This window comes from Typopeltis vanoorti, chromosome 22, assembly GCF_054136105.1.
Source record: "Typopeltis vanoorti isolate ZY-2024b chromosome 22, IOZ_Tvanoo_1.0, whole genome shotgun sequence".
Taxonomy (NCBI): domain Eukaryota; kingdom Metazoa; phylum Arthropoda; class Arachnida; order Uropygi; family Thelyphonidae; genus Typopeltis; species Typopeltis vanoorti.
The window spans coordinates 6565093-6589786 of record NC_143570.1 but is presented as its reverse complement, the minus strand read 5'-3'; the positions used below and the strand labels follow the sequence as shown (position 1 = coordinate 6589786).

At 38.7% G+C, this 24694-nt stretch overlaps 1 protein-coding gene across 4 annotated transcripts in view; it reads left to right on the top strand.

Moving 5' to 3' along the window:
- The first annotated feature begins 379 nt into the window (after positions 1–379).
- The window catches only part of LOC150094135 (uncharacterized), a 109909-nt gene continuing 85594 nt past the window's right edge, over positions 380–24694 (top strand). The window contains exon 1 of one of the 4 annotated variants that reach the window (XM_090411895.1): positions 380–498. Coding sequence is in view for 2 of the 4 variants with exons in the window: in XM_090411892.1 (XP_090268018.1) it covers positions 1176–1258 (83 nt within the window). In the remaining 2 variants the exon portion in view is untranslated. Of the gene's footprint in view, positions 499–739; positions 1044–1080; positions 1259–24694 lie in introns of those variants that run through there. The other 3 variants (XM_090411893.1, XM_090411892.1, XM_090411894.1) reach the window with 3 other exon arrangements.

Here is a 24694-nt window from a genome sequence, read left to right as displayed (position 1 = left end):
GGAGACGCGTTTCTCATGGTTTCTACTTCCAATCTTCCACACCAGAAAAAATAAATTTAGTTAGTGTAGTATTTATTAATTAAGAGTTTCTTTCTAGTTTTATAAAAGTTGAGTATATACAAGATATAATGAAAACGTTATACGAAGTACAAAAGATCCCATGAGTAATTATCAAGATCTCTGATAATTCGAACAACTTTAACAAGATTTGTTAAAGTCGAAAGGCTTGGTTTCAACTCTTTGTTTGAACTCCTTAATTGCATACTGTGTCATTAGTACATTCATTCTCAGTTAAGACAACCATACCTAATATGGTCCATTTTATTTAGGTCTGTGGTTCGAACAAACTAGATGCGCCGAGTGTACCTTTGCTTTGCTCAAAACAATATAAAAGCAAAAATTAATTATAGCAGTTATTGTGTAAAATATTTTCTCTCTTTTGACTGAGTGGTTCGCAAATTGATGATTTCATAAAAACGATGAAACTTTGGGAAATTGGTATGTATATTTGTTAGGTAACTGCCAGTTTAATTATTTAATTGATATTCTACGTATGTTATCTCTCTGTAAGTTTCATTTGTCATCAATACTAGTTTCTTTGCGATGTTCGGTGACAGGAATGTTGACTGATTTAAAGTTAGCCCAGTTAAAGATAACAGGTGGTCACTTCGTTCATGTTTCCAACATGCGATTCATTTTTAGATGGCTGCGAATTGACATGCCGGCAGAAGGCATTTTTAACAGTTTCATGATTGGTGATTCAGTAATCGCAAATCTTGAAAAGCAGTGAAATGTTCTTTATCTCATCTCAGGCAATACTATGATTGATGTTTTGGCTGTATTAACATATCAAATATTGAAAGATATTGTAATCATAATGAAATAAAAAAGTATTAAACAGAAATTTCAAGAGGATAATGAGATATAATTACAGCTTGTTTCTACTGAGTTTCGTCGGATGTTGTCGTGCCACTTTATATAATGAAGATATCTAGGAATAAAAACAATTATTTAAGGAGAGCTATGTAGTCACGTGTTTGCATGTATGTATATATAGTAGCGGATATGTTTCGCTGTTATGTTATATGTGCTTCTATACACGTCGAGAACGTAGGTTTCTGCTTCTAATTGTATCAAATTAATTAAAAAATATCAGTGATAAAAGCCAGTTAATAATGAACCTCTATAATGCAGATACAGGAATTAAGAAAGCGTGGCGCGCTTTTGGTAAACAAAAAAAAAAAAAAATCATTGGAATGTAATTAATAACATATTTCTTAGAACTTTTGTATCAGTATATATATATATATATATATATATATATTATTATTATTATTATACTATACAACACCGTCTTCATAATATATATATATATATATATATATATAAGCAGAATACCTCTGTATTCAAATTCGGAGAACCATTTTTCCGAACTTGAATGCAGCGATTTGTCTCAGCATGTCAGCTGTATTTACATTGAGATTCTGCAATATCGTAAGAAACCTCCAATTCATCGATCTCTATTCCCACATTAGTGTCTGTCACATAGGTTAAAGCAGTAACCTTAATAGGAACATATATCGTGACCATCATCACTCATTAAAGTTAATCTTCCATAGTCATTCTTCCTCTTACTTGCCACATAACGAAAGAACTCTTTGAGATTTCCTTTGGCCTGCTTGGCTAAATTCTTCTCATAATCTGATTTTGTCTCCCTTGCCATGCTGGTCAGCTTTCTTGCCTGAGCCTTGTACTGTTCATGAGTTGGCTGTGGTAAAGATTTAAGCTTCTTCCTAAGCATGTCGTAATCACCTGCCTTGTAGTTCCACAAATACCCCTTATTGATAGAATAATACTCATGTTTTACAATTTCCCAAGTCAAGACCACGTGGTCACTTTCACCAATTGGAGGCAATGTTATCAACTTAGTTATGGATATCTCTTCTGACCTATGACCAGGTCCGATAATTATTTAAGGCATCATGTAATTGAGGGGACTAGGGGTGGGAGAGTATTGGACCTGATAATAGGAACAGAAGAGCTATCCATAACTAAGTTGATGAAACAGGGTCAATTTCACCTCCAATTGGTGAAATTGAGCATGTGGTGTCTTGACTTGGGAAATTGTAAAACATAGGAATATTCTATCAAGAAGGGGTATTTGTGGAACTGCAAGGCAGGTGATTATGACCTGCTTAGGAAGAAGCTTAAATCTGTACTACCATGCCTGATACATTTATACACCTTTCAGCAGGTGTATAAATTCTATTTCCTTTCTTCCTTTCAGTCTATATCACCATAGTTGAAGTCTCCCATAATAATCACTTGACCTGTACTCATTGTACAAATTTGGCAATGCATGCCTTCCAGATCATCCGTGGAATTCCCTGACCTGTAGCAACAACCAACTGTATATTTTGTCTTACTGGTCTTAAGATAATATGAGGAATGCTCATTCAGGCTCTGATTTTGACCTAATTGCAGATTATTCCTGAAAAATAATAACATATTGCACAGAAATTGATGAAACGTGTGGGATGTGCCATCCTATACTTTCCAAATAAGCATCAAACCATTCTACTACCTTATCAGTATTTCTTGATTAAAAAGAAAAGTCAATGATAAGGAGGAATCCTAGATAACTGATAATATATAAATGATGGTCAAGTTGGAGCACTACCAAATACTAAACTGATCAAATATCCCTAGCTTCCTCAGTGATACATTCTGGGAAACTGATGCTGATGAAACTGCACCCTCTCTCTCTCTCTCTCTCTGTAGGGACATCAAAAATATACCAAAATGAAGATAAATGATTCTTCTAGCCATTTTTTTAAATCATTGTTTTGTCACTTTCATTTGTTCTGTTTTAAATGGTCTTTCCACACCAGATTACATCTACTTTCTTATCCTTGATAAGTAAGCTTAACCACTGAGGCATCTGGCAGTTTTATCTCATAACTTGCATGTTGATCATACTACACCTTTAAATAGCTGTAGTTATTTTTCTTAATGATTCTTTCTACTACTTTTCACATAATGAGAGAACCCTGTGGAATTTGCTTTGCTTTTTGCTGTTTTCTCCCATAACACTACAATGCTGATATTTTCCTTTAGGCAAAAAGTAGGTGATTTTAACAAATCCTATCTGCCAAATACAAAAATGACATCTATTTTTGTTTTAATTTTTTTTAAATCCCCCCCCCCCTTTTTTTTTTTCTTATTTAACAAAATGCTTACCTCTCTCTCTCTCTCTCTTTCTCTCTAAAAAAAAAAAAAAAGAGAGAGAGAAAGAGACTAGCATACAATGTTCTTAGCAGTCGTCTTTACCTAATTCATGACTTCAGTTTCGAAATTGTTTAAAACTTATAATTAAATAGAAGTCCTTATTGATATGATCACATTAGCTTGATTGATTTCATTTTCAGGATGTTGGGTGCTGCTATAGACCAGGTGATGGAATAGATGGTGGAGATAGTATGCATAAACAAAATGATGAAATGAGTGGGAGGAGGGTAATTATTATGGGGGATTTCAACTATGGTAACATTGACTGGAAGGAGGAGAGGACACATGTGAGGAAGGAAATGGATTTTATTCAATTATTAAGGGATAACTATCTGAGACAGCATGTAATTGAAAATACTAGGGGTGTGAGAGTGCTTGACCTGGTAATAGCGGCTGAGAATTTGACTCTAATGAATATAACTATGTTGCCACCTATTGGTGAGAATGATCATAAGGTCTTGACCTGGGAGGTGGCTAAAGGTGTGGAATTTTCGATTAAGACAGGGTATATGTGATATTACCATGCTGGCAAGTATGACAAGCTTGGAGATTGCTTGGATCAGTGCCATGGCATGTACAACTGCAAGGGCTGGATGTCGATAGAGCATGGGAAGTGGTCAATCAAGGAGCATTTACAGGAGGTTATGGCTGATTGTATACTTAGAGTCCGAATAGTAAAACAAGTAGGGATTAAATGGATGAAGAACACCATTAAGCTTGAGCTGCAAAAAAAAAAGAAACAACTGTGGAGGGAATTTAAAGAAAGAGGTGACCTGCAGGCACACGAATGGTATAAAGTGCAGGCCAGAAGGGTAACGAGTGTGGTAAAAAAAAGGAAAATCGGATTATGAAAGGAAACTAGCTATGCAACCCAAAGAGAATCCCGAACAGTTCTTTCAATATGCTGCAAGCAAAAAAAAAAACTGTACACAGCAAAATGATTTTAAGGAATGACGATGGTAAGGGGGTCACTGAATCAGTCGATATAGTGGAGTTACTGAGCGAACACTTTGCAAAAGTATATCATCCAGGTGGAGACATTTGAAAAAATTGAGGAACCATTAGTTTATATGGGAATTGTGATGAATGAAGTGGAGGTGAATAGTCTATTACAGAACCTTAATGTGAATACATCTGTGGGATTGGATGTTATACCGACTAGACTCTTGCATGAAGCGGCTAAAGAATTATCAGTGCCCTTGACTATGTTGTTTAATCTAAGTCTCGGGTCTGGTTTAGTCCCGAAGGTGTGGAAAGAGGGGAAAATAATTCAACTGCATAAAGGAGGATCCAAGACTACTGTTACAAATTACCGACCAATGAGCATATCAGGAGTCATTGTCAAGGTCTTGGAGAAAGTAGTCAAGGGGAAAATACAGGAATGGATTGATGAAAATGAGATACTGTATGGGGACAGCATGGATTTGTGAAGGATAGATCATGCCTTAGTAACTTGCTCAAGTTTTATAACACAGTGACTGCTGAACTGGATAAGGATAATGGGTTTACAGTGATACTTCTGGACCTGGCTAAGGCATTTGACAGGATACCACGTGGAATTCTAATCCGTAAACTACAACAGATGGGAATGGATATAGGGTTAGTGAGATGGATAGGTGAGTGGTTGATGGAGAGATAACAAAGAGTAGTTTATTCAGGGGGTAGAGTTCAAAGGATGACCTGTGACTAGTGGTGTGCCGCAGGGTTCTGTTCTTGGACCACTGCTATTTAATTTGTTCATTAACGATATAGGGAAGGATCTAAGAGGAACAGGTCATTTGTTCGCTGATGATGCAAAATTGGGTAGGGCAATAGTGAATGCAGAAGATGTCAAAATCTTGCAGGACGACTTGGATAGATTGGTGTTCTGGGCTAAGGAGAATGGATGTCAATTTAATATGACAAAATGTAAGGTTGTGCATTTTGGGGTAAAAAGATTAGCAGCAGTATACAACATTGGTGGAACTGTACTCCAGAAGATTGATGAGGCCAGGGACTTGGGAGTGTTGGTGGATAGGGAGATGAAGTTTAGGGGGCACATTGCAAAAGCAGCTAAATCAGGTCATCAAGTCACTTGGTTGTTGAAAAATACCTTGACGAGCAGAGACAAGCAAGTTATTGTACCTCTGTACCGAGCCTTGATAAGATCTCATCTCGATTACTGTGCCCAGATTTGGTCACCTAGGTTCCTTCTTGATGGGAAGGAGGTGGAGAGGATCCAGAGACGAGTGACTAAGATGATAGCAGGTCTATCGAATGAACCATATGAGAACAGGTTGAAGATTTGTGGGTTGCAGAAATTGGTTGATAGGCAGAAAAGGGGAGATATGATTGAGACATTCAAATGGCTAAAGGGTTTCTATAGGATTAATTCAGAGGATATTTTTGAGATCAGGATTGGTGGTGGGAGAACTAGGGGACACCTATGGAAGCTGGGCAAGAGTGTGGTTAGCAAGGGTGTTAGAGCTGGGTTCTTTACTTTTAAAATGGATGGAGTCAGCTTCCAGAGTCTGTTGTGGGTGCTATGACGGTGAGTGAGTTCAAGGCAAGGTATGATAGATACTGTGAGAATGTCGTATAGTTGTGTGGACATGATGTTTAGGGCCTCTTGATGAGTCTAAGGACTCCCTGGAGTTGCCCGTAATAATAGTAATGTTCCAGATTCACCTTATACATTTTGCTACCTTAGGTAATATATGTATATGGTATTTTAAGTAGCACACTAGAAGATTATTGATTAAGAAGATTAGTACCATTTATAAGTGACAGTTGTTCACCTATTTGAGCCATCATGAGTATAATTCCGTCTTAGTCCTCTCAGAAGGTGAGAAAATCATTTTTCTATCTGCTCCCAGACCTCTTTCTATGTTCTGTCTCTTGTAGAGTAGTTTTTTTTTTCCCTCCATTTATTTAATATTCTTCATAGAAGGAAGACTTATTAGGATATTTTATTGAGTGCTTTCATTTGAGTTAATAATGCCAGCCTGGCTGGCTGAGTGGTTAGCATATCCGCTCTCCAGAGAAAGGGCTGTGGGTTTGAATCCTGTAATGGGCATGGATGTTTGTGATTGTCTGTGGTAATAGTAATGATGGTGGTCGGCAATAGATGGCATTGGTGTAGTTGCTGTCAGTTGGTGGAGACAAAGTTGTAGAGCAAGTTTTCTCCCTCGATGAGTCTTTAGACTCCCTGGAGGTGTCAAATAATAATAATAATAATAATAATAATTCTTAGTTTAATTCATCTAAATAATTTCATACTGTATAACTTTTGAAATAAACCACTTAAATGGTAGAATTTAACAAAATTAATAAACTTTATTATTATTATAATTTGGTCATGTACATGGAGTTCAAAGATTCATGCTAATTATTATTCGCACAGTGCCTGTCATGTCCCTGCTCAAACTCACTCGCTGCCAATATTCACAACTATTTCTGACAGCCTATTGCACACTCAAAGCAAAAAAAAAAACTAGTCCTATTAATAATGCTCATATTCAACTATTCCTTCTGCTATGAAGGAATAGTTCATCATCATCATCATCATCAAATTCCTGCCATGTACCCTCAAGGGGTGTACAGGATATGACAGTACTACATGAAAAAAAAATAAAAAATTACATCATTACTAACTTCCTATCTATTCTTTTCCTCCAAATCAGTCTGTTACTTGTCAAGACTCCAACATTATCAGATCTTATATTTCTATCGTCTAAGGCACTTTGTACTGTATCAATCCACCTACATCTTGGTCTTTCTCTGGGTCGTTTTGCTGCCAACCTGGCAGAGAACACTTGTTTTGCTAATCTTTCTTCGCCCATTCTGTTTAAGTGACCATACCACCTGAGATTAGCTCTGCTAACGCATTCCTGGATGTTGACAATGTCAAGTTCTTTCCTAATATCCTCGTTTTTAATATGATATTGCCATTGATGCCATCTGTTCATGCCTATAATCTTTCTCAGGACTCTCATATCTGCAGTCTCTAGTCTTTCGTCAAGTGTTTTACTTCTGACCCAGCTCTCAGATCCGTAAGTTAAAACTGGTTTGAATACTGTCTTATATACAGCTAATTTAGTGTTCCGACTAATTTCTCTCTTATTCCATATGAATTTATTCAATTGACTTCCTACTATACCAGCTCTGCTGATTCTGTTGTCTATTTCTATATTTAATTTACCATCTTCAGTAAAAATTGTGCCTAAGTAGCTGAAATGTTTCACTTGTTTCACAGGTTCTCCATTCACAACACAGTTGACATTTTCAATGATTCTGCCTATTTTTATTGCTGACTTTCATACCATATCTATTACAACAGCTATTCAATTTAGTCAGAGAATCTTGCAGACTTGTAGCAGATTTATTTAGAAGTATAACATTATCCGCATAAAGCAAAGAGCTGACATTAACATCTCCAATTTTGATATCATGTTTAATACCACTTTCCTTCATAATGTGATCCATATAGATAATGAATAACAGAGGGGATAATGTACATCCTTGTCTCACACCAGATTTAACATTAAACCATCTTCCTGTACTTCCTTCAATTCTAACTGCTGACTTATAACTCAAATAAAGACTAAGTATTGCTTGATATAATGCTCCATTGACACCATATAACTGTAGCGTATTGAATAGCTTCTCTCTTGGCACCTTGTCCTATGCCATTTCCAAATCGACAAAACTTAAATACAGATCTCTGTTATATTCCCATGCTTTCTCGACTATTTGTTGTAAAGTGAAGATCTGATCCTGACAGCCTCTATTTGGCCTGAATCCAGCTTGTTCTTCACCAAGCTTTTCTTCCACAATTCTTCTCAACCGTTTCTCAAGTATACTTGCATAGATCTTGCCAGTAACACTCAATAGGGAATATGAATAATTATATGCCAGACTTTAAAAAAACACTTGTGAATTTTTGGTTGATGATGACTAAAAAAAATCAGAATAGGAGTTTCAGTTTAATCTTAGTTTTATTGATGTAATTCCAATTTATAGTAAAAAACAGCAAAAAAAATTATGACAAATGTATTTTTTTTTATCTTACTTATTGCTCTTGTTAGGGCATATTGGTCATTGCAAATGCTTGGTTTGTTGCTTATCATTGATTTTTTCTTAGTGGAAAGCAACTGATAAGGGGATAGGATAGAATGCACATCATTTTATCTCTAGAAAGAGCTCAGGCTTACTGAGAAGTAACTAACTAATCATGAGATAGTATCTGATTGTTGGAAGTTTTTTCATTTGGTTATACTATAAATTAAAGAAACCAAGAAATTATATACTTGGTTTAATCCTTTATCCAAATGTAAGCAAACAGAGTTTGCACGTGAAGTACCTTCAGGACTGGGGTAACTCGTGGTGATGCAAAGCACATCTCCCTGCAAGGAGATGTGCTTTGCATTATGGGATAGCAAGGCAAGGGTTGTGAAGTCATACCACCTTTACCACGAGTTCCCCCATCCTGAAGATATTTCAGGCACAAACTTTATTTGCTTACACTTAGATAAAGGATTAAACCAAGTATATAATTTCTTGGTTTCTTTAATTATTGAATAGATAGTAACTAATTATAGATAGTAACTAAAATAGATGTTCTATGAACTATGCTAATTAACTTATTATTATTTATTTTTTTTATTCATATGGATGGGAATCAAATCCAAGTCTTTCCGACCAAAGGGCTTCGTCTATACCGACTGAGCTATGGAGGCTCTGTTGTTATTATTATCAACATATGCTTGCACTTGGATAAAGGATTAAGTCAAAATCCTTTATCCATGAAGTCAAAAGACTCATCATGGAAGGTCCCACTCTCACATATAGCTCATCATACCTCAACTTAAATACCACTGTCGCTGCACACTTTATACTCTGAAGCAATGCATTTTAATCATCCATCATTCTCCATGCAAAAAAAACCTGCTCCTCACAACCTTGATGATGCTCACCTTATACAGCTTTCAGGGATGGCCTCTTGTTCTCCCCATCTCCAGATATTCTGTGAAAAATCTCATCCATATTAATCTGGTAATTACTCCTTACCAACTTATACATCTCGATCATGTCGCCCCTCTTCTTTCCATTAGGCTCTGTAATTTGCATTCTCTCAATCTATCCTCATATTTCACATTCTAGAGACCTGAAACCAACTTAGTCAATTGTCTCTAAATCCTCTCCAACATCTCATCATCCTTTTGAAAACCTGGCGACCAAATCTGTGCACAGTAATCTATATGCAGCCTGATTAAAGCTCTGTACAGTGGAATCAAAACATCCTTACTTCTACATGTCAGTGTTCTCGGCATCATTCCCATAATCTGCTGTGTTGTCCTCACAATTTTAGCAAAATGTCCACGAACTTTTAAGTCCCTATCCACCATCACCTCCAGATCTTTCATCTTCTCCACTTCCTCTAAAATATCTCCATCAATCCTATACTCTGCATCCCATCTTTGCTTCTTAAATTTTAAAACCTTTCACTTTGCAACAATAAACTGACATCCCCACACAAACACTTGCCCATTCAGACATTCTATTTAGATCTTCTTGCAAAGCTAGCTCCCTGACTTGGCATCATCTAAACAAGTGTTTATCCTATTTAAGCCCTTTCCATTATCATTAAATTAAACAACAATGGCCCCAAAATAGACCCTTGGGGTAATCCACTAGTGACTTTCCTCTTCTGGAATATCACTCCTCCCATACACCACCTGCTGATACCTATCAGATTGCCAGTCTCCAATCCAGCCAACTCCATCTGTTCCAATTTGACTACTAGTTTGTCATGTGGCAATCTATCAAAAGCCTGTGCATAATCTAAATATACTACTGTATGTGCATTGCACTTGTCCAATGTATTTGTCACTTTGTTATAATAAGCATGCAGATTGGTAAAACACAATCTTCCTTTAGCAACTTCATACTATCCGTTAAAGAGAATTCTACTGCTGTCAACTGGGTTCTGAATCCTTGTCCTCTCTAGCTTCTCCAACACATTGACTACAACTTCAGACAATCAGATTTCAGATTGGCCTATAATTAGAAGCCTTGGTCTTATCACCTCCTTTATGATTTATGAAATGGAACAATTTTGCCATCTTTCCATTCCTTTGGAACCTAGGCTAATCTAAGATTCATGTCAAAAATGTAAGTTAAAGCTGTTGTTAACTCCCTGGAATGTTGAAAGTTTATTTTTCACTTGGTTAGAGTATAATAAATTTAGTTTAATCCTTTATCCAAGTGTGAGCAAACAAAGTTTGCGCCTGAAGTATCTTCATCTTCAGGACTGGGGTAAGGTGATACAGCACCAGGGCAACTCGTTGCAAAGGTGGAGCAAGCTACCAACACTCCTGGCTCAGTATTTCCTATAATGTAATGCAAAACACATCTCCTTGCAGATATGTCTAATGTTATGCATTAAGGGAAGGGCCACTACCCAGACTAGTTTCGACCTTTATTGAGGTAGAATGGGAGTTCATGTCTCTCATCATTGGCCTTTGGAGAATAAAGCATGCTGAGGATCAGCAGACAGTAAAAGAGGAGTATGATATAAGATAGAGTAGGATAGTAGGAGGTAAAAAGAGGCCTCAGTCAACCTGTTTAGCCTTGTTGGCTAATTGGTCTGTAACATATAATCTCAATTTACCTGTTCAGAAAAGGTTAAACATAGACTTTTGTCTATAGTTCTCATATTATTTTATCTAAAGTAATGATTTACTCCAGTATTAATGGAGGTTCTTTTTATGTTACTAGATATATCCTTATTTTTATTCCAGGTAAATATATATATATATATATATATCCTTATTTTTATTCCAGGTAAATATATATATATATATATACACACACACATACTTTTTTTTTTTTTTTTTTTTTTTTTTTAAACAGGATGTAAATAATAGGACCTGTTTAAATATTTATTTTAAATCTAAAATAACGGGACTTAAGGTCCGGTAAGTAGGAATGAATAGGAACTTACTGAGGAACTTGTATACCTGGTACCACTGGGACTTAGAATTGAGGTCTCTTCAGTGGGAGCCAGGCCCAAGTTGAGATTGAGATATTAGGCAGAAGCATTAGCAGGTCATCTCCACCTATAGGAATTGCCAATTGGTGTGCCACCCTTTTTTAATAAATTACTCTGGATTTAGAGAAAGATGTTGAAAGTTTATTTTTCACTTGGTTAGAGTATAATAAATTTAGTTTAATCCTTTATCCAAGTGTGAGCAAACAAAGTTTGCACCTGAAAGTATCTTCAGGACTGGGTTAAGGTGGTACAACACCAGGGCAACTCGTTGCAAAGGTGGAGCAAGCTACCAACACTCCTGTCTCAGTATCTCCTATAATGCAAAACACATCTCCTTGCGGATATGTCTAATGTTATGCATTAAGGGAAGGGCCACTACCCAGACTAGTTTCGACCTTTATTGAGGTCGAATGGGAGTTCATGTCTCTCATCATCGGCCTTTGGAGAATAAAGCATGCTGAGGGTCAGCAAACAGTAAGAGAGGAGAATAATGAAAGATAGAGTAGGATAGTAGGAGGTAAAAGAGGCCTCAGTCAACCTGTTTAGCCTTATATGGCTAATTGGTCTGTGACATATTCTCAATTTATCTGTTAAAAATAAATAAAATTTAACCATAAAAATTTTGACTAATAGTTCACTTATAAATTTATCCTTAATAATTTCGTCAGTTATCTATGAAGGAGATCCATTGACCTGTTTTGAAAACAATAATTTCAGTTAGAACTTTTTTTTTTTTTTTATTTTATTTTTTATTTTTATTTTATTTTTTTTTTTATTAAATTACATAAAAATCAAAGGACTTAAGGTCCGGTCAGTTGAACTGAAAGGAAACAAAATAAGGAACTTGCAAACCTGGTACCACTGGGACTTAGAATGGGGTAGAGGACTGGCCCGGGAGATGCCGCTCACAAGGAGCAGCACCGCCTCGCAGTAAGCCTTCGCAGCCCGGGTTCTCAGATCTACCCCCCTTATTTGGAGTAAAGGAAACCGTGCCAGCGAAAGCTTTGTGGCGAGGAAGAACAGAGTGGTTGTTACTTTTCCTAGGGAGAGTTAGGTGGAGTTTTGGACATACTAAAGAAATATACAGGGCTTGATGCGTCCCTGTATAAGAAAGCAAATTTTCGGTGGTTTGCAGTATTTGTTCACAAATTTAAAGTCGCCTAGTAGATGTCTTTCTTGCGCAAGAAATTTAGGAAGGTAAAAAAAGAAACCTTTCCTTATTCCTGCATACATTAAATTTGCGTCCCGTACCTGGGATTTTTTCCGTACCTTCCAGATGTGATACTTTAAGACGTTAATTAAAAAAATGGCGAATTTTTGGGTCTTGTTGACTGGTGGCGGGAATTGCAGGTATATGACCTCTTCTAGTGATAGCATCGGGATTCCCAGTGCTGTGCTCAGTCTTTGCCAGACGCGTTGGGCTGGTGGGCAAAAATAAAAGAAATGCTCCACCGTTTCCACGCCCCGGCAGACATCACAAAAGGGATCGCACGGACTGGGTACATACCTAGATTTAACCTGTTTCACCGGGAGCCGCCCATAGGCTATTCGCCAGGCCAGATCCCGATGAAAAGGCTGTCCCCAGCTATTCTTGATGTTTTTAAAGAGAATTTCATTGTTTGTCCCGAGGTTTGGTGTATCACGTCTGGAGAGTTGGAAGAAATCCCAGTATACTGCTTTCGGTTTGTGTGTGAGGATTTCTGTTCCTTTGTCTCTAAGTACTGATTTTACAAGTGTGCGGTACCACTTGGGCACAACCCTTGCACGGGGTCCAGCATAGTCCGTGGTTCCAAAGAGGGGGAGGAAAAGTCCTATAAAATATCTAATTAGGAGGCCTGAAATATGGTTTGAGTTTAAGGCCTTCCGTACGGTTTTGAATGTATTTGCATAAAGCAAGCTTTTGAGATCAGGCAGAGCGTACCCCCCTTCTTCATGTTTTAGTTGCAAGTATTGTTTTTTAACCTCATGTTTTTTTTCATTCCAGAAGAAATCTACGAGTTTTTTGGATAATTGGTTTTCTTGTAGCAGTGTGAAAGTTTATTTTTCACTTGGTTAGAGTATAATAAAATTAGTTTAATCCTTTATCCAAGTGTGAGCAAACAAAGTTTGCGCCTGAAGTATCTTCAGGACTAGGGTAAGGTGATACCACACCAGGGCAACTCGTTGCAAAGGTGGAGGAAGCTACCAACACTCCTATCTCAGTATCTCCTGTAATGCAAAACACATCTCCTTGCGGATATGTCTAATGTTATGCTTTAAGGGAAGGGCCACTACCCAGACTAGTTTCGACCTTTATTGAGGTCTCTTCAGTGGGAGCCAGGCCCTAGTGGAAATACCAGGCAGAAGCATTCGCAGGTCATCTCTACCTATAGGAGTTGCCAAATGGTGTGCCACCCTTTAATAAATTACTCTGGATTTAGAGAAGGTTGTTGAAAGTTTATTTTTCACTTGGTTAGAGTATAATAAAATTAGTTTTAATCCTTTATCCAAGTGTGAGCAAACAAAGTTTGCGCCTGAAGTATCTTCAGGACTAGGGTAAGGTGATACCACACCAGGGCAACTCGTTGCAAAGGTGGAGGAAGATACCAACACTCCTATCTCAGTATCTCCTGTAATGCAAAACACATCTCCTTGCGGATATGTCTAATGTTATGCATTAAGGGAAGGGCCACTACCCAGACTAGTTTCGACCTTTATTGAGGTCTCTTCAGTGGGAGCCAGGCCCTAGTGGAAATACCAGGCAGTGGAAATACCAGGGTATCACCTTACCCTAGTCCTGAAGATACTTCAGGCGCAAACTTTGTTTGCTCACACTTGGATAAAGGATTAAACTAATTTTATTATTGTAGCAGTGTGATGCCTGTGATATTGATTGTGTGCATCAGCATTGGGGTAATGATTGTTTTTATCACTGTGGCTCTGCCATAAAAGGAGAAAAAGGTCGGTTTGAATAGACTTATCTTTTCCGTACTTATTTCCTGTAATTTTTTAACTGGTAAAGCTAGCGACTCAGAAAAGGGAACTCCTAGTATTGTTAGCGGCTGCGTATGCAGCGCTAAACCGTAGGGAAGTCCGGTGTTATGGAAATTTCCAAAATTTTTGATTTTGGTTTTTTGTGCATTAACTCGGAGACCACTGACTATGCTGAAGTTTTGCAGTATGTCAAGATAGACTCAGAGTCTCTGAGTGTAGCCACTACATCATCTGCATATGCTACTATTTTGCACTGTTTGGAAACTTGGGGCAGTGGAATACCATTAATTGCAGGGGTGTTCTCTATTCTTTTAATGAGGGGTTCTAATGCTAGGGAAAAGAGAAGGGGGCTTAGTGGGCAGCCTTGCCTAACCCCTCTCTTTATACGGATTGGTTCTGTCAGAAACCCATTAATAGACAGTTGTGTCGAGGCCTCCGCGTACATATGTTTAATTGTACGCCGAAGTCTCGGGCCTATGCCCACTTTTTTTAGGGTGTCCTGTAAGTACGTGTGGCTAACGCTGTCGAACGCTTTTTCCAGGTCGGTGGAGAGAAGTGCCAGGGGGTATTTTTTTTCCTTGGCCAGTCTGATTAGGTCTCTTAGCAGGAAGAGATTAAATTCCATAGATCTACCTGGGATTCCATAGACCTGTGAACTTGTTATTATGTTTTCTATTCCGCCCTTAATGCGTGTACAGATAATTTTTGCGAAAAGTTTATAGTCTAGGTTAGTTAAGGAGATGGGACGCCAGTTATTTGACAAAGTCCGATCTCGGTCTTTTTTGGGGATAAAGATTGTATAGCTCTTAGCGAATTCCTCGGGGATGTTTCCCGAAGTGAGGAATTCGTTAAAGATCTTTACTAGTGCTGGAAGTACAAGGTCCCCGATAGATCTATAGAATTCTATCCCGAGTCCGTCTGGCCCTGGGGTCTTTTTTGTCTTCATCGTTTTGCACATGGCTTTTATTTCAGCTGCAGTTATCGGCCTGTCATGCAGGGCGCTAAGATGCTCGGGAAAACGTTTGACGTCCCACTCACTGAAGTCATCCGTGCCCTGCTGGTCAGCGAAGATGCCGAGATACTGCTGGTGAAAGTGACGGAGTATTTCATGGGTTGAATTTAGAATCTGGCCTTTCTCCTCGATCTGGTAAATCGTTCTTTCATCGTTTGCTGCCACCCGTTGTTGATTGTAGAATGCGGCGGAGGGTGTCTCCAAATTTCTGAGATAGAGTCTCGTGCGAAAGTCGAGGTCATCGACTCTACTCTGCCGCTCTTGCTGCAGCTCTATTTCTACCTGTCTGATAAGATGTCCGCAGGGAACTCCGCTCCGTTCGCTTGACCGGTACCAGCCGAGTTCCCTGTAGAGATCCCTCAGCCGTTTACGTTGTTGGTAGACCCTTTCGCGCCCACATTTTTGAAACAGTTCCTTAGCCTGCCACTTAAAGTGCAGCCAGTTTTCCCAGTCCCAGTTGATGTTTGTCCATTCATCACAGAGTTTCTGTAGCTGGTCGCTAAAAAGACTGGGAAAGGTAGGAGGAAGCCTCCAAGGACCTCTGGCTGTTTCCATAACTTCTGGGAGTGTAATTTTTAAAATGACCAATTTGTGGTCTGTTGACATGTTGTGTGCTGTGGTGTGATGTGTCCTTTGAACATACTGTTCCAAGTTTTGGGACACGTACACCCTATCTAGTCTCGTCGATATCTGGCCGCGGCACCACGTTGTTTCTACCTTCGATGGGTTATTCCTCCTCCAGACATCTACGAGATCAAAATTTACACAGCATCTTTTTAGAGCGGCGGTTCCGCCGGTTCCGGAGTTTGCGTTCCCGCCTACTTTGTCCAAACGTGTGTCTTCCACACAATTCCAGTCCCCGGCTACTATTAGGTGTTCTGCTCCCAAGAGGTAGTTTTCAAGGGCAGAGAAGAAACCGCTTCTGTGGTATGGGCTGTTCGGGGCGTATACTGCAACAAGCCGGATGGTACGGCCACCGTACTTCCAGTCTACCGTTATTAGATGTCCCATGGCGTCCTTCTGGACGTTGAAGAACCCCCCCCCGCGATTGGGGGGGGGGGAGAATTAGTATCCCCACCCCTCGCGAGTGAGCATCCCCAAAGCACCAGTAGCTAGTGACTGGGTAGCTTCTCGAGAAGTTCTCCACGTCCCAATGCTTATAAAAATGGGTTTCTTGAATCAGGAGGATATTAATTTTGTACCTTAACATTAGCTTCCAGACAGTGCTTTGTGCAAAGGGGTTGCGTAAACCGTTGGTGTTTAAAGTGGCAATTTTAAAATCCATGTTGGTATTTGGAGGAAGGGGGGCTGTTGTCTGTTTGTTGCTCTACATGTTCCACCTGTGATTCACTATCGGAGCTGTTTGGAATATCCATAACGAGGTTGTTTTGAAATTCCATTTCTGTGATGCTATAAATGTCCGTGCTGCAGATATGTGAATGGGGTTCTGCAGGTTGGTCCGCTACTGGGGATAGGTTTCCTGTCTTTGTTACCGCCTCCTCAAGGGGCTGGGTGCCTTCGCGTTGGCTTGTAGTTTGTATGTTGTCCATTTCATCTTCTGACGAGAGTAGGCTGCTTTGTTTAGCCTTTTTTGCCTCTTCTGTTTCTGCCTCTCTTGTGCGCTTTATTGGGGCGCTGGTTGTTACAACTTCTTCCTCTTTGCTGCGGGTTTCGAAGTTGGCTGTTATTTCCTTGATGTGGCGGGTTGCCCTGGGTGTCTTACCCGTTACGGGTTTCATGGAGGTTGTGTTTTCTGCTAGTGTTTCTTTTTCGGTCTGTTGCCGGAGCTCCGGAAAATCGCTCCCTGATGGTACCTCAGGTGTACCGAGGGGTATAGCCCTGATCGGTATTATGGTCCCTCCGGCTATTTCTGAGGTTGTTCTGTGCGAGCACATGTCCACTTTATGGGTCAAGTCCCCACATTTAAGACAAGCTTCTGTGCAGTTTACTATTTTGTGCTCTATTGATTTGCAATTTTTGCACTGTAGTTTTGGGCATTCTGCCCCTAGGTGACCCTCAGAGTTACATCGGAAACACAATCTTTTAACACCCGGGTAGTTAACCATGACTCTTGTTTGGCCCACTAAAATGAAGTTGGGAACTTCCTTTTTCATATCCATCTGTACTTCAACGTCGCCTGTTTTCCAGCCTTTGTAATCTGGATGTTCAAATGCTTTGATATTAATAATATCGCCGCATTGGCTAAAAAATTTCTTGACGTTGTCTTCATTCTCCAGGTATTCCAAGGGAAATCTAGTTATTCTTAACGTTTTTCGTAAACTCCCTATTAAATAAGGTTTAATTGTTTGTCCCGCACAGGGAAAACCTTCTAATAATTTGCTTCTAGTTTGGTCATTTTTAACTACAATTTGGAATCTTTCTTTTGAATACGGTGTGAAACCGTATATGTTTTCTGCCCCTACTGTATCAATCAGAGCTTTCACTAAGGTCCGCTCATCTGGGAGCCGCTTGACTTCGATGCCAAGCGTTCTAGTTCTGGGTAAAAATAACGGCATTGTTGGGGGAAGACCTAACTACTGGCTGTAGAAGGGGGGGGGAGGTAAAGGAGGGCGAAGTCGGGGAACGCCCGGTGTCCCTCACAACAAGCAAAGAGATACCAGAAGGAATGGGTAAAAGAGCCAATAATAAGAAAAAAAGGTCTTACCAACGCCGAGGTACTTTTGTAGAAAGTGAGCATGGAGCTCTCTCTTCGGGCCGCTGGAAATGGATCCTCTTTTCGACTGGTAGGCACAGGTTCTTTCTTCTTTGAACTGGAGCTGTCTTTCACGTCTTGGCGATTACGGTCTCTTCAGGTCTCTTCAGTGGGAGTCAGGCCCAGAGTTGGAGATAACCAGGCAGAAGCAGTAGCAAGGTCATCTTTACCTATAGGAGTTGCCAAAAGGTTTGCCACCTTTTTTTTTATTAAATTACTCTGGATTTAGAGAAAGATGTTGAAAGTTTATTTTTCACTAGGTTAGAATATAATAAATTTAGTTTAATCCTTTATCCCAGTGTAAGCAAACAAAGTTTGCACCTGAAAATATCTTCAGGACTGGGTTAAGGTGGTACAACACCAGGGAAACTCGTTGCAAAGGTGGAGCAAGCTACCAACACTCCTATCTTAGTATCTCCTATAATTCAAAACACATCTCCTATAATGCAAAACACAGAGATGACCTGCAAATGCTTCTGCCTGGTATCTCAACTTGGGCCTGGCTCCCACTGAAGAGACCTCAATAAAGGTCGAAACTAGTCTGTGTAGTGGCCCTTCCCTTAATGCATAACATTAGACATATCCGCAAGGAGATGTGTTTTGCATTATAGGAGATACTGAGACAGGAATGTTGGTAGCTTGCTCCACCTTTGCAACGAGTTGCCCTGGTGCTGTATCACCTTACCCCAGTCCTGAAGATACTTCAGGTGCAAACTTTGTTTGCTCACACTTGGATAAAGGATTAAACTAAATTTATTATACTCTAACCAAGTGAAAAATAAACTTTCAACATCCTTCTCTAAATCCAGAGTAATTTATTAAAAAAGGGTGGCACACCATTTGGCAACTCCGATAGGTAGAGATGACCTGCAAATGCTTCTGCCTGGTATCTCAACTTGTCTCAACTTGGGCCTGGCTCCCACTGAAGAGACCTCCCACTGATGAGACAAGTTCCAGATTTAGCGGCCCCGAGAGAAAGCTCCATGTTCCAGTCTTCTTTTGGATTCCAGTTGCCAGTTACCAGATCCCGAGAGAGAGCTCCTATTCCAGTATTGTTTGGTAAGAACCCTTCTAGTTTTTCTTTTGTTGGTTTTTATTTTTTGCGGCCTCGTTCCAATCGGTGCAGGTCCGTGTTAGGGTATTTCCTTTTGGGGACTGAAATTTGCTATTCCGTTGGTAAGGTATTTGCTTTTAAACAATGTCGAAATTCTTGCCAAGAGTTCGTACTCTCGGGATCGAAATTGACCCAAACATCGACAAAGCGACGTTTGTGAAAGCTCTTCTCAAAGTCGTCAAAGCAGAAAGTATTTATGGGCTTACCCCTTACGGGGGGGGTAGATTCCAAGTAGTAACAAACAACATAGAAACAAGAGAAATGCTCCTTAAGGGTGTAGAATGTGAAGGGAAAAAATACCTACCCTTCCTAGTCGGAAGTATTTTAAAATCCATAAAAATTGACAGGTTTCCACTCGAATATCTAGAGAAAGGGGAGGAAATCATTAAAACCATTTTCTCCAAGTGGGGGACTGTCCGAAGCGTAACATTCGGACAAGACGCGGATATCCCAGAGTGGAAATCAGGGGAAGTGAGCATTTCAATCGAGATGAAAACCGAGGTCCCCAACTTGATTTTTTTAGGCTCAGCAAGAGTAATAGTCAATTATCCAGGCGTAAGAAAACAATGTTTTCGGTGCACCGCTTTGGGTCACCTTAGCGCTCACTGCCCGAAAAACAACACATGCCGCAACTGCTTATCGACAGAACACACATTGAATCAATGTGAGTCACCGTGCCGTAAATGTGGGAACACATCCCATAAAATAGATATTTGTCCTAATAGGACCCTTGCAGAAAGAGCAGGAGGCTCCATAACACCTGCGGCAGTAGCCATTCCTAAGCTCACAACACAGGACTCTCGAGCTACCGGCCAAACAGTAAACGAACCACAAACAACTGAACCAGAAGAGTTTCCAGCCCTCCAACCGCCAGTTACCGCAACGACTACTGGGAGGAACGCAGAAGGGAGAATTAGGATGAAAAAGAAACAGAACACTATGAAATCTTACACCAATGAATCGGAAGGCAACAATAACAGTACAGAAACAGAGGAAATGGAAATCAACACCAGTACAACAAAACGACCCATCACACCGGAAGAAGAAGGAGAAATGAAACGAAATAAACAGGATACAAACACCGGTTCTTCTCACGCCATTACAAAACCGGTAAAAAGAAAAGAACCCCGATATGAATATTCGAATGTAACAGAACGAATCCTATTCTATCTTAGGAATAAACCCGAGATAAAAAACAAAGTCCACACAGCTGTACAGGAAAAGGGAGACGTGGCTTTGCAATGTGAAGGTGAGCTAGAGAGTCTTAGAATATGGCTCAAGTTTGGGAAAGTCACTTACGACCGAGCGGAATGGAATGAATGCTTGAAGAGAATATGGCAACTTAATGATGAAGAGTCAGTACACGTACTCACAGTGATGGAAAACGTGGTAAAAGATTATGAGGAAGCGGTAAGAGATAGCAGGGCAAATATGACATAAAAAAAAAAAAAAAAAAAAAAAAAGCCCCTTCTAAGTTTCTTGGTTCTGTTTTTGTATGTTCACGCTTAATCCACATAGGAGGGGGCAGACCTGAGAACCCGAGCGGCGAAGGCTTACAGCGAGGCGGTGCAGCTCCTTGCGGGCTGCATCACTCGGGCCAGGTTCTTCCCCCGTTCTTGCAGTACTTTTCTGTTAATTCACCGACTTTTGTTGTTCTCTTTATGCGTGTTCTAGCTCCTTTGTTGTTTCTGTTTATGTGTGTCCTAGTTCTTTTGATTTTCAATTTATGTGTGTCTTCCTGCATTTGTTTTTTTCACTTCTTTCATCGGCCAGACATCTGAAGAGGTGGCTGGCCGGAGATTGCGGAGGAGAACGGATGGAGGGAGATGATGTCGGAGATCTGCTTGGTGCTGGCATTTAAGTCAGGCCAGGTGGATCGACTGAGGCCTATTTTAACTACCTACTACTATCCACTCTATCTTTCTTCTCCTCTCTCACTATCAAGCTGACTCTCAGCACAACTTTTTTTAAATCTAAAGAGGCCAGTGATGAAAGGCATGAACTCCCATTCTACCTCAATAAAGGTCAAAACTAGTCTGGGTAGTGGCCCTTCTCTTAATGCATAACATTAGACATATCCGCAAGGAGATGTGTTTTGCATTATTGCATTATAGGAGATACTGAGACAGGAGTGTTGGTAGCTTGCTCCACCTTTGCAACGAGTTTCCCTGGTGCTGTATCACCTTACCCCAGTCCTGAAGATACTTCAGGCGCAAACTTTGTTTGCTCACACTTGGATAAAGGATTAAACTAAATTTATTATATTATTCCCTGGAATGTTCTTACAAGCAGTGGTGGCTCGTCCATAAGGGCTACAGAATTAAATAATAAATAATATTTTAAATTCTTTCTCAGAGCTGTTTCACTCCACTAAGCTTCTAACATGACTTTCTCTCAGAACTTAAGCCTTAATATACAGCTGTTTGTTTACACTTGGGAAAAAGATTAAGCAGCAATATAAATTCTTAGCAAGTATAATTCATATTGACCACCTGCTGCTGCTCTGTCTATTCTGCCACTTTTTTGTTTTGAAGAAACCTACTGACAATCTGAGCACAATAGTCATGCCAATGCCATATAAACAGTGAGAATAACTTCCAAATCAACACCTTAAATTCAGTATTTTTCTACAGACTGAAGTTCACATTTTACACTCTTTCAACTAAGCAGCATAGGTTAAATCACATGCTCAAAGCTGAAAACTTATGAGCAGTCGGTTTAATTGGCAAGGTAGTCTCATATATATTTGGGGACATTACTTAAAGCAGGTAGGATTCTGAGAAAGAATTCATCCAGAGAATTGGAAGTATTATAATCATTCTGTATTCACAGTTCAGTTTGTCATTTACTGCATAATTTTACTAAACAGAATTCCATATGTTGAAAGTTTAGTGGTGTTGTACCACCTTCCGCCAGTCCTGAAGATACTTTCAGGCGCAAACTTTGTTTGCTCACACTTGGATAAAGGATTAAACTAAATTTATTAGAATTCCATATGTTGGAAGTTTTTTTCACCCAGTTATACTATAAAGATACACCATCATAACACAAAATACGGGCATAGACCATATTGGTCTGTTCCGGTCTCATTATCCATCCAGTATTATTTTTTGAGGTCTACCTTGTCTTGTCTTTCTCTTTAGGATGCCGGGTGTTGGCCATTCGGTTTGCATGTTCAATCCACTTTTGTTTATAATTATTTAGTTTTTCTTCTGTTGATTTTGTTTTTAGTTGTTTTAAAATGTTTTAAATTAAAGAAATTATATACTCAGTTTAATCCTTTATCCAAATGTAAGCAAACAAAGTTTGCACCTGAAATCTTTTCAGGACTGGGGAAACTCGTATCTGGAAGCTAATTACTTCACATCAACTCCCTTAGTATCCCATAATGCAAAGCACATATCCTTGTACTGTATAATGCTCTGCATTATGAGAAGGGGTCACTACCCAGACTGGTTTCGACCTTTATTGAGGTCTCATACGCTTGCTTACACTTGAATAAAGGATTAAACCAAGTATATAATTTTTTGGTATCTTTGATTTATAGTATAAATCAATTTATAGTATAAATCAAAAAAAAAAGTGAAAAAACTTTGAACAACTATCTCTAATCCATAATAAGGTGTGACACCATTTGGCTACTTGTATATAAATATATGACTTCTGCATTACTTCAACCTTAGTATCATGTCAGTTCTCATCAGTGGTCTGGCTCCCACTGATGAGAACTCAATAAACGTTGAAACTGGTCTGAGCAGTGACCCTTGCCATAATGCATAGCATTAGACATATCCATAAGGATATGTACTTTGCATTATGGGATACTAAGGGAAGTGATGTGAAGTCATTAGCTTCTATATATATGAGTTACCCCAGTCCTGAAAATACTTCAGGTGCAAATTTTGTTTGCTTACACTTGGATAAAGTATTAAACCAAGTATATAATATAATTTCTTGGTATCTTTAATTTATAGAACTCCATATGATAGAAATTATGTCATAATTAAAATCACAAGCTGAATCGCTGCCTTATATTGCTCTGTGATTTTAACCTAACCTCTAGGTTTACGTACTTAATACATCAATCAGTACCATTCATTGATTAAATTTATAATAGATAATTTTCAGTGATGGAATTAACAGTTAAGTAAACACAAATCTTGTACATCTGAATCATAGTTTCATGCTTCATAACTTTTAAATATGCTTGATCATCCCCTTCTTTTACTGCAGTATTCATTATACATCTTTGTAATATAAACTCTGTACTACAGAGATACCTAGAATGCACTTTATATATATATATATATATATATATATATTTTTTTTTTATTTTATTTTAGTAGCATATCCATCATAATTGTTTCTTGGCAGGATTTTTCTTTGTGTTATTGGCTGCTGAAAGAAATATGAGTATTTAGGCTTATGTATTGGTTCGCATTCATAATTAGGTTTAATGGAATGAATACATCACAGAAAAATAATTAAATGAGTTTAATAATTTCTATATATCATCTCTGTTGCAGAAATATCATTAGGGACACAATATTAAAGTTCTAGTAACACAAAATAAACACACACAAAAACAACAAAAAAAATAAGCAAAATAAGTTAGACTAGAAGCCTTAAGAGGACTGCTCTTTTTAGGTGCTACTGGCTAGCCTCAGGCACATTATTCTTTCCTCCAGCACCATAGAATCCAGTTCACCATATAAAAAGAAAATCATAACAATAGTTTGCCTTTTCTAGATTCTAATCGTATATCTTCTCAGTGGCACCCTTTCTTTCTCAGACATACACAAACATTTCCATCATTCTCCCTCTTAACAATATGGTATTATTTAAACCCTTGTGAACAGTGCCTCCATCCTCTGTTCTAACGAGGCTTCCTTCACAGCTGAACTCTTCTTTATTTGTCAGACCTTCTTGTCCATTGGCTACAGCACCAAAAAGGTTCATAAAATAGTTGTTCCTCCCACTTCTTTACATCCATTTCAACATACATAACACCAGGGCTCCAGAAAAACAACTTAAATCTACTAGCTACAAAAAAAATGTTGTTTGCCCTAGGTTTCTGTCTACTTTATATAAATATTTTTAAAGGTGGATGTTTTAAAAAACTAAATATGACTGATGACAAAACAAAGTAATACATTCTTTAATTCTCACTATACATTACATGTAATTGTAATTGTCTTTCGTTTATTGTTCATAATGAAGAGTGAATTTATATAAATCTTCCATTAACACTAATTTAATAGGAAAGAAAAGTAATAAAATCCACAAAAACGAAGAAGTAGGTAGCACAAGCTGTGGAGCCACACTCACTTTCCACTAAACACTCAGTCACATAATCCATGACTGCAAGATAATTGTATTTTTTAAATAACAGTATTAAAAAGTATTTTCCTTATGTAAAATTTTGCCAGCATTTTAATTACACTAAGTTAATTTATGTTGTGAGCTCTGAAAATAAACTGAGGACAATACTATATTATAATTGTGCATCTACTTAAAGGTGTTTGAAGAATAATATGTATATATGTACTCACTGCTTTTTGG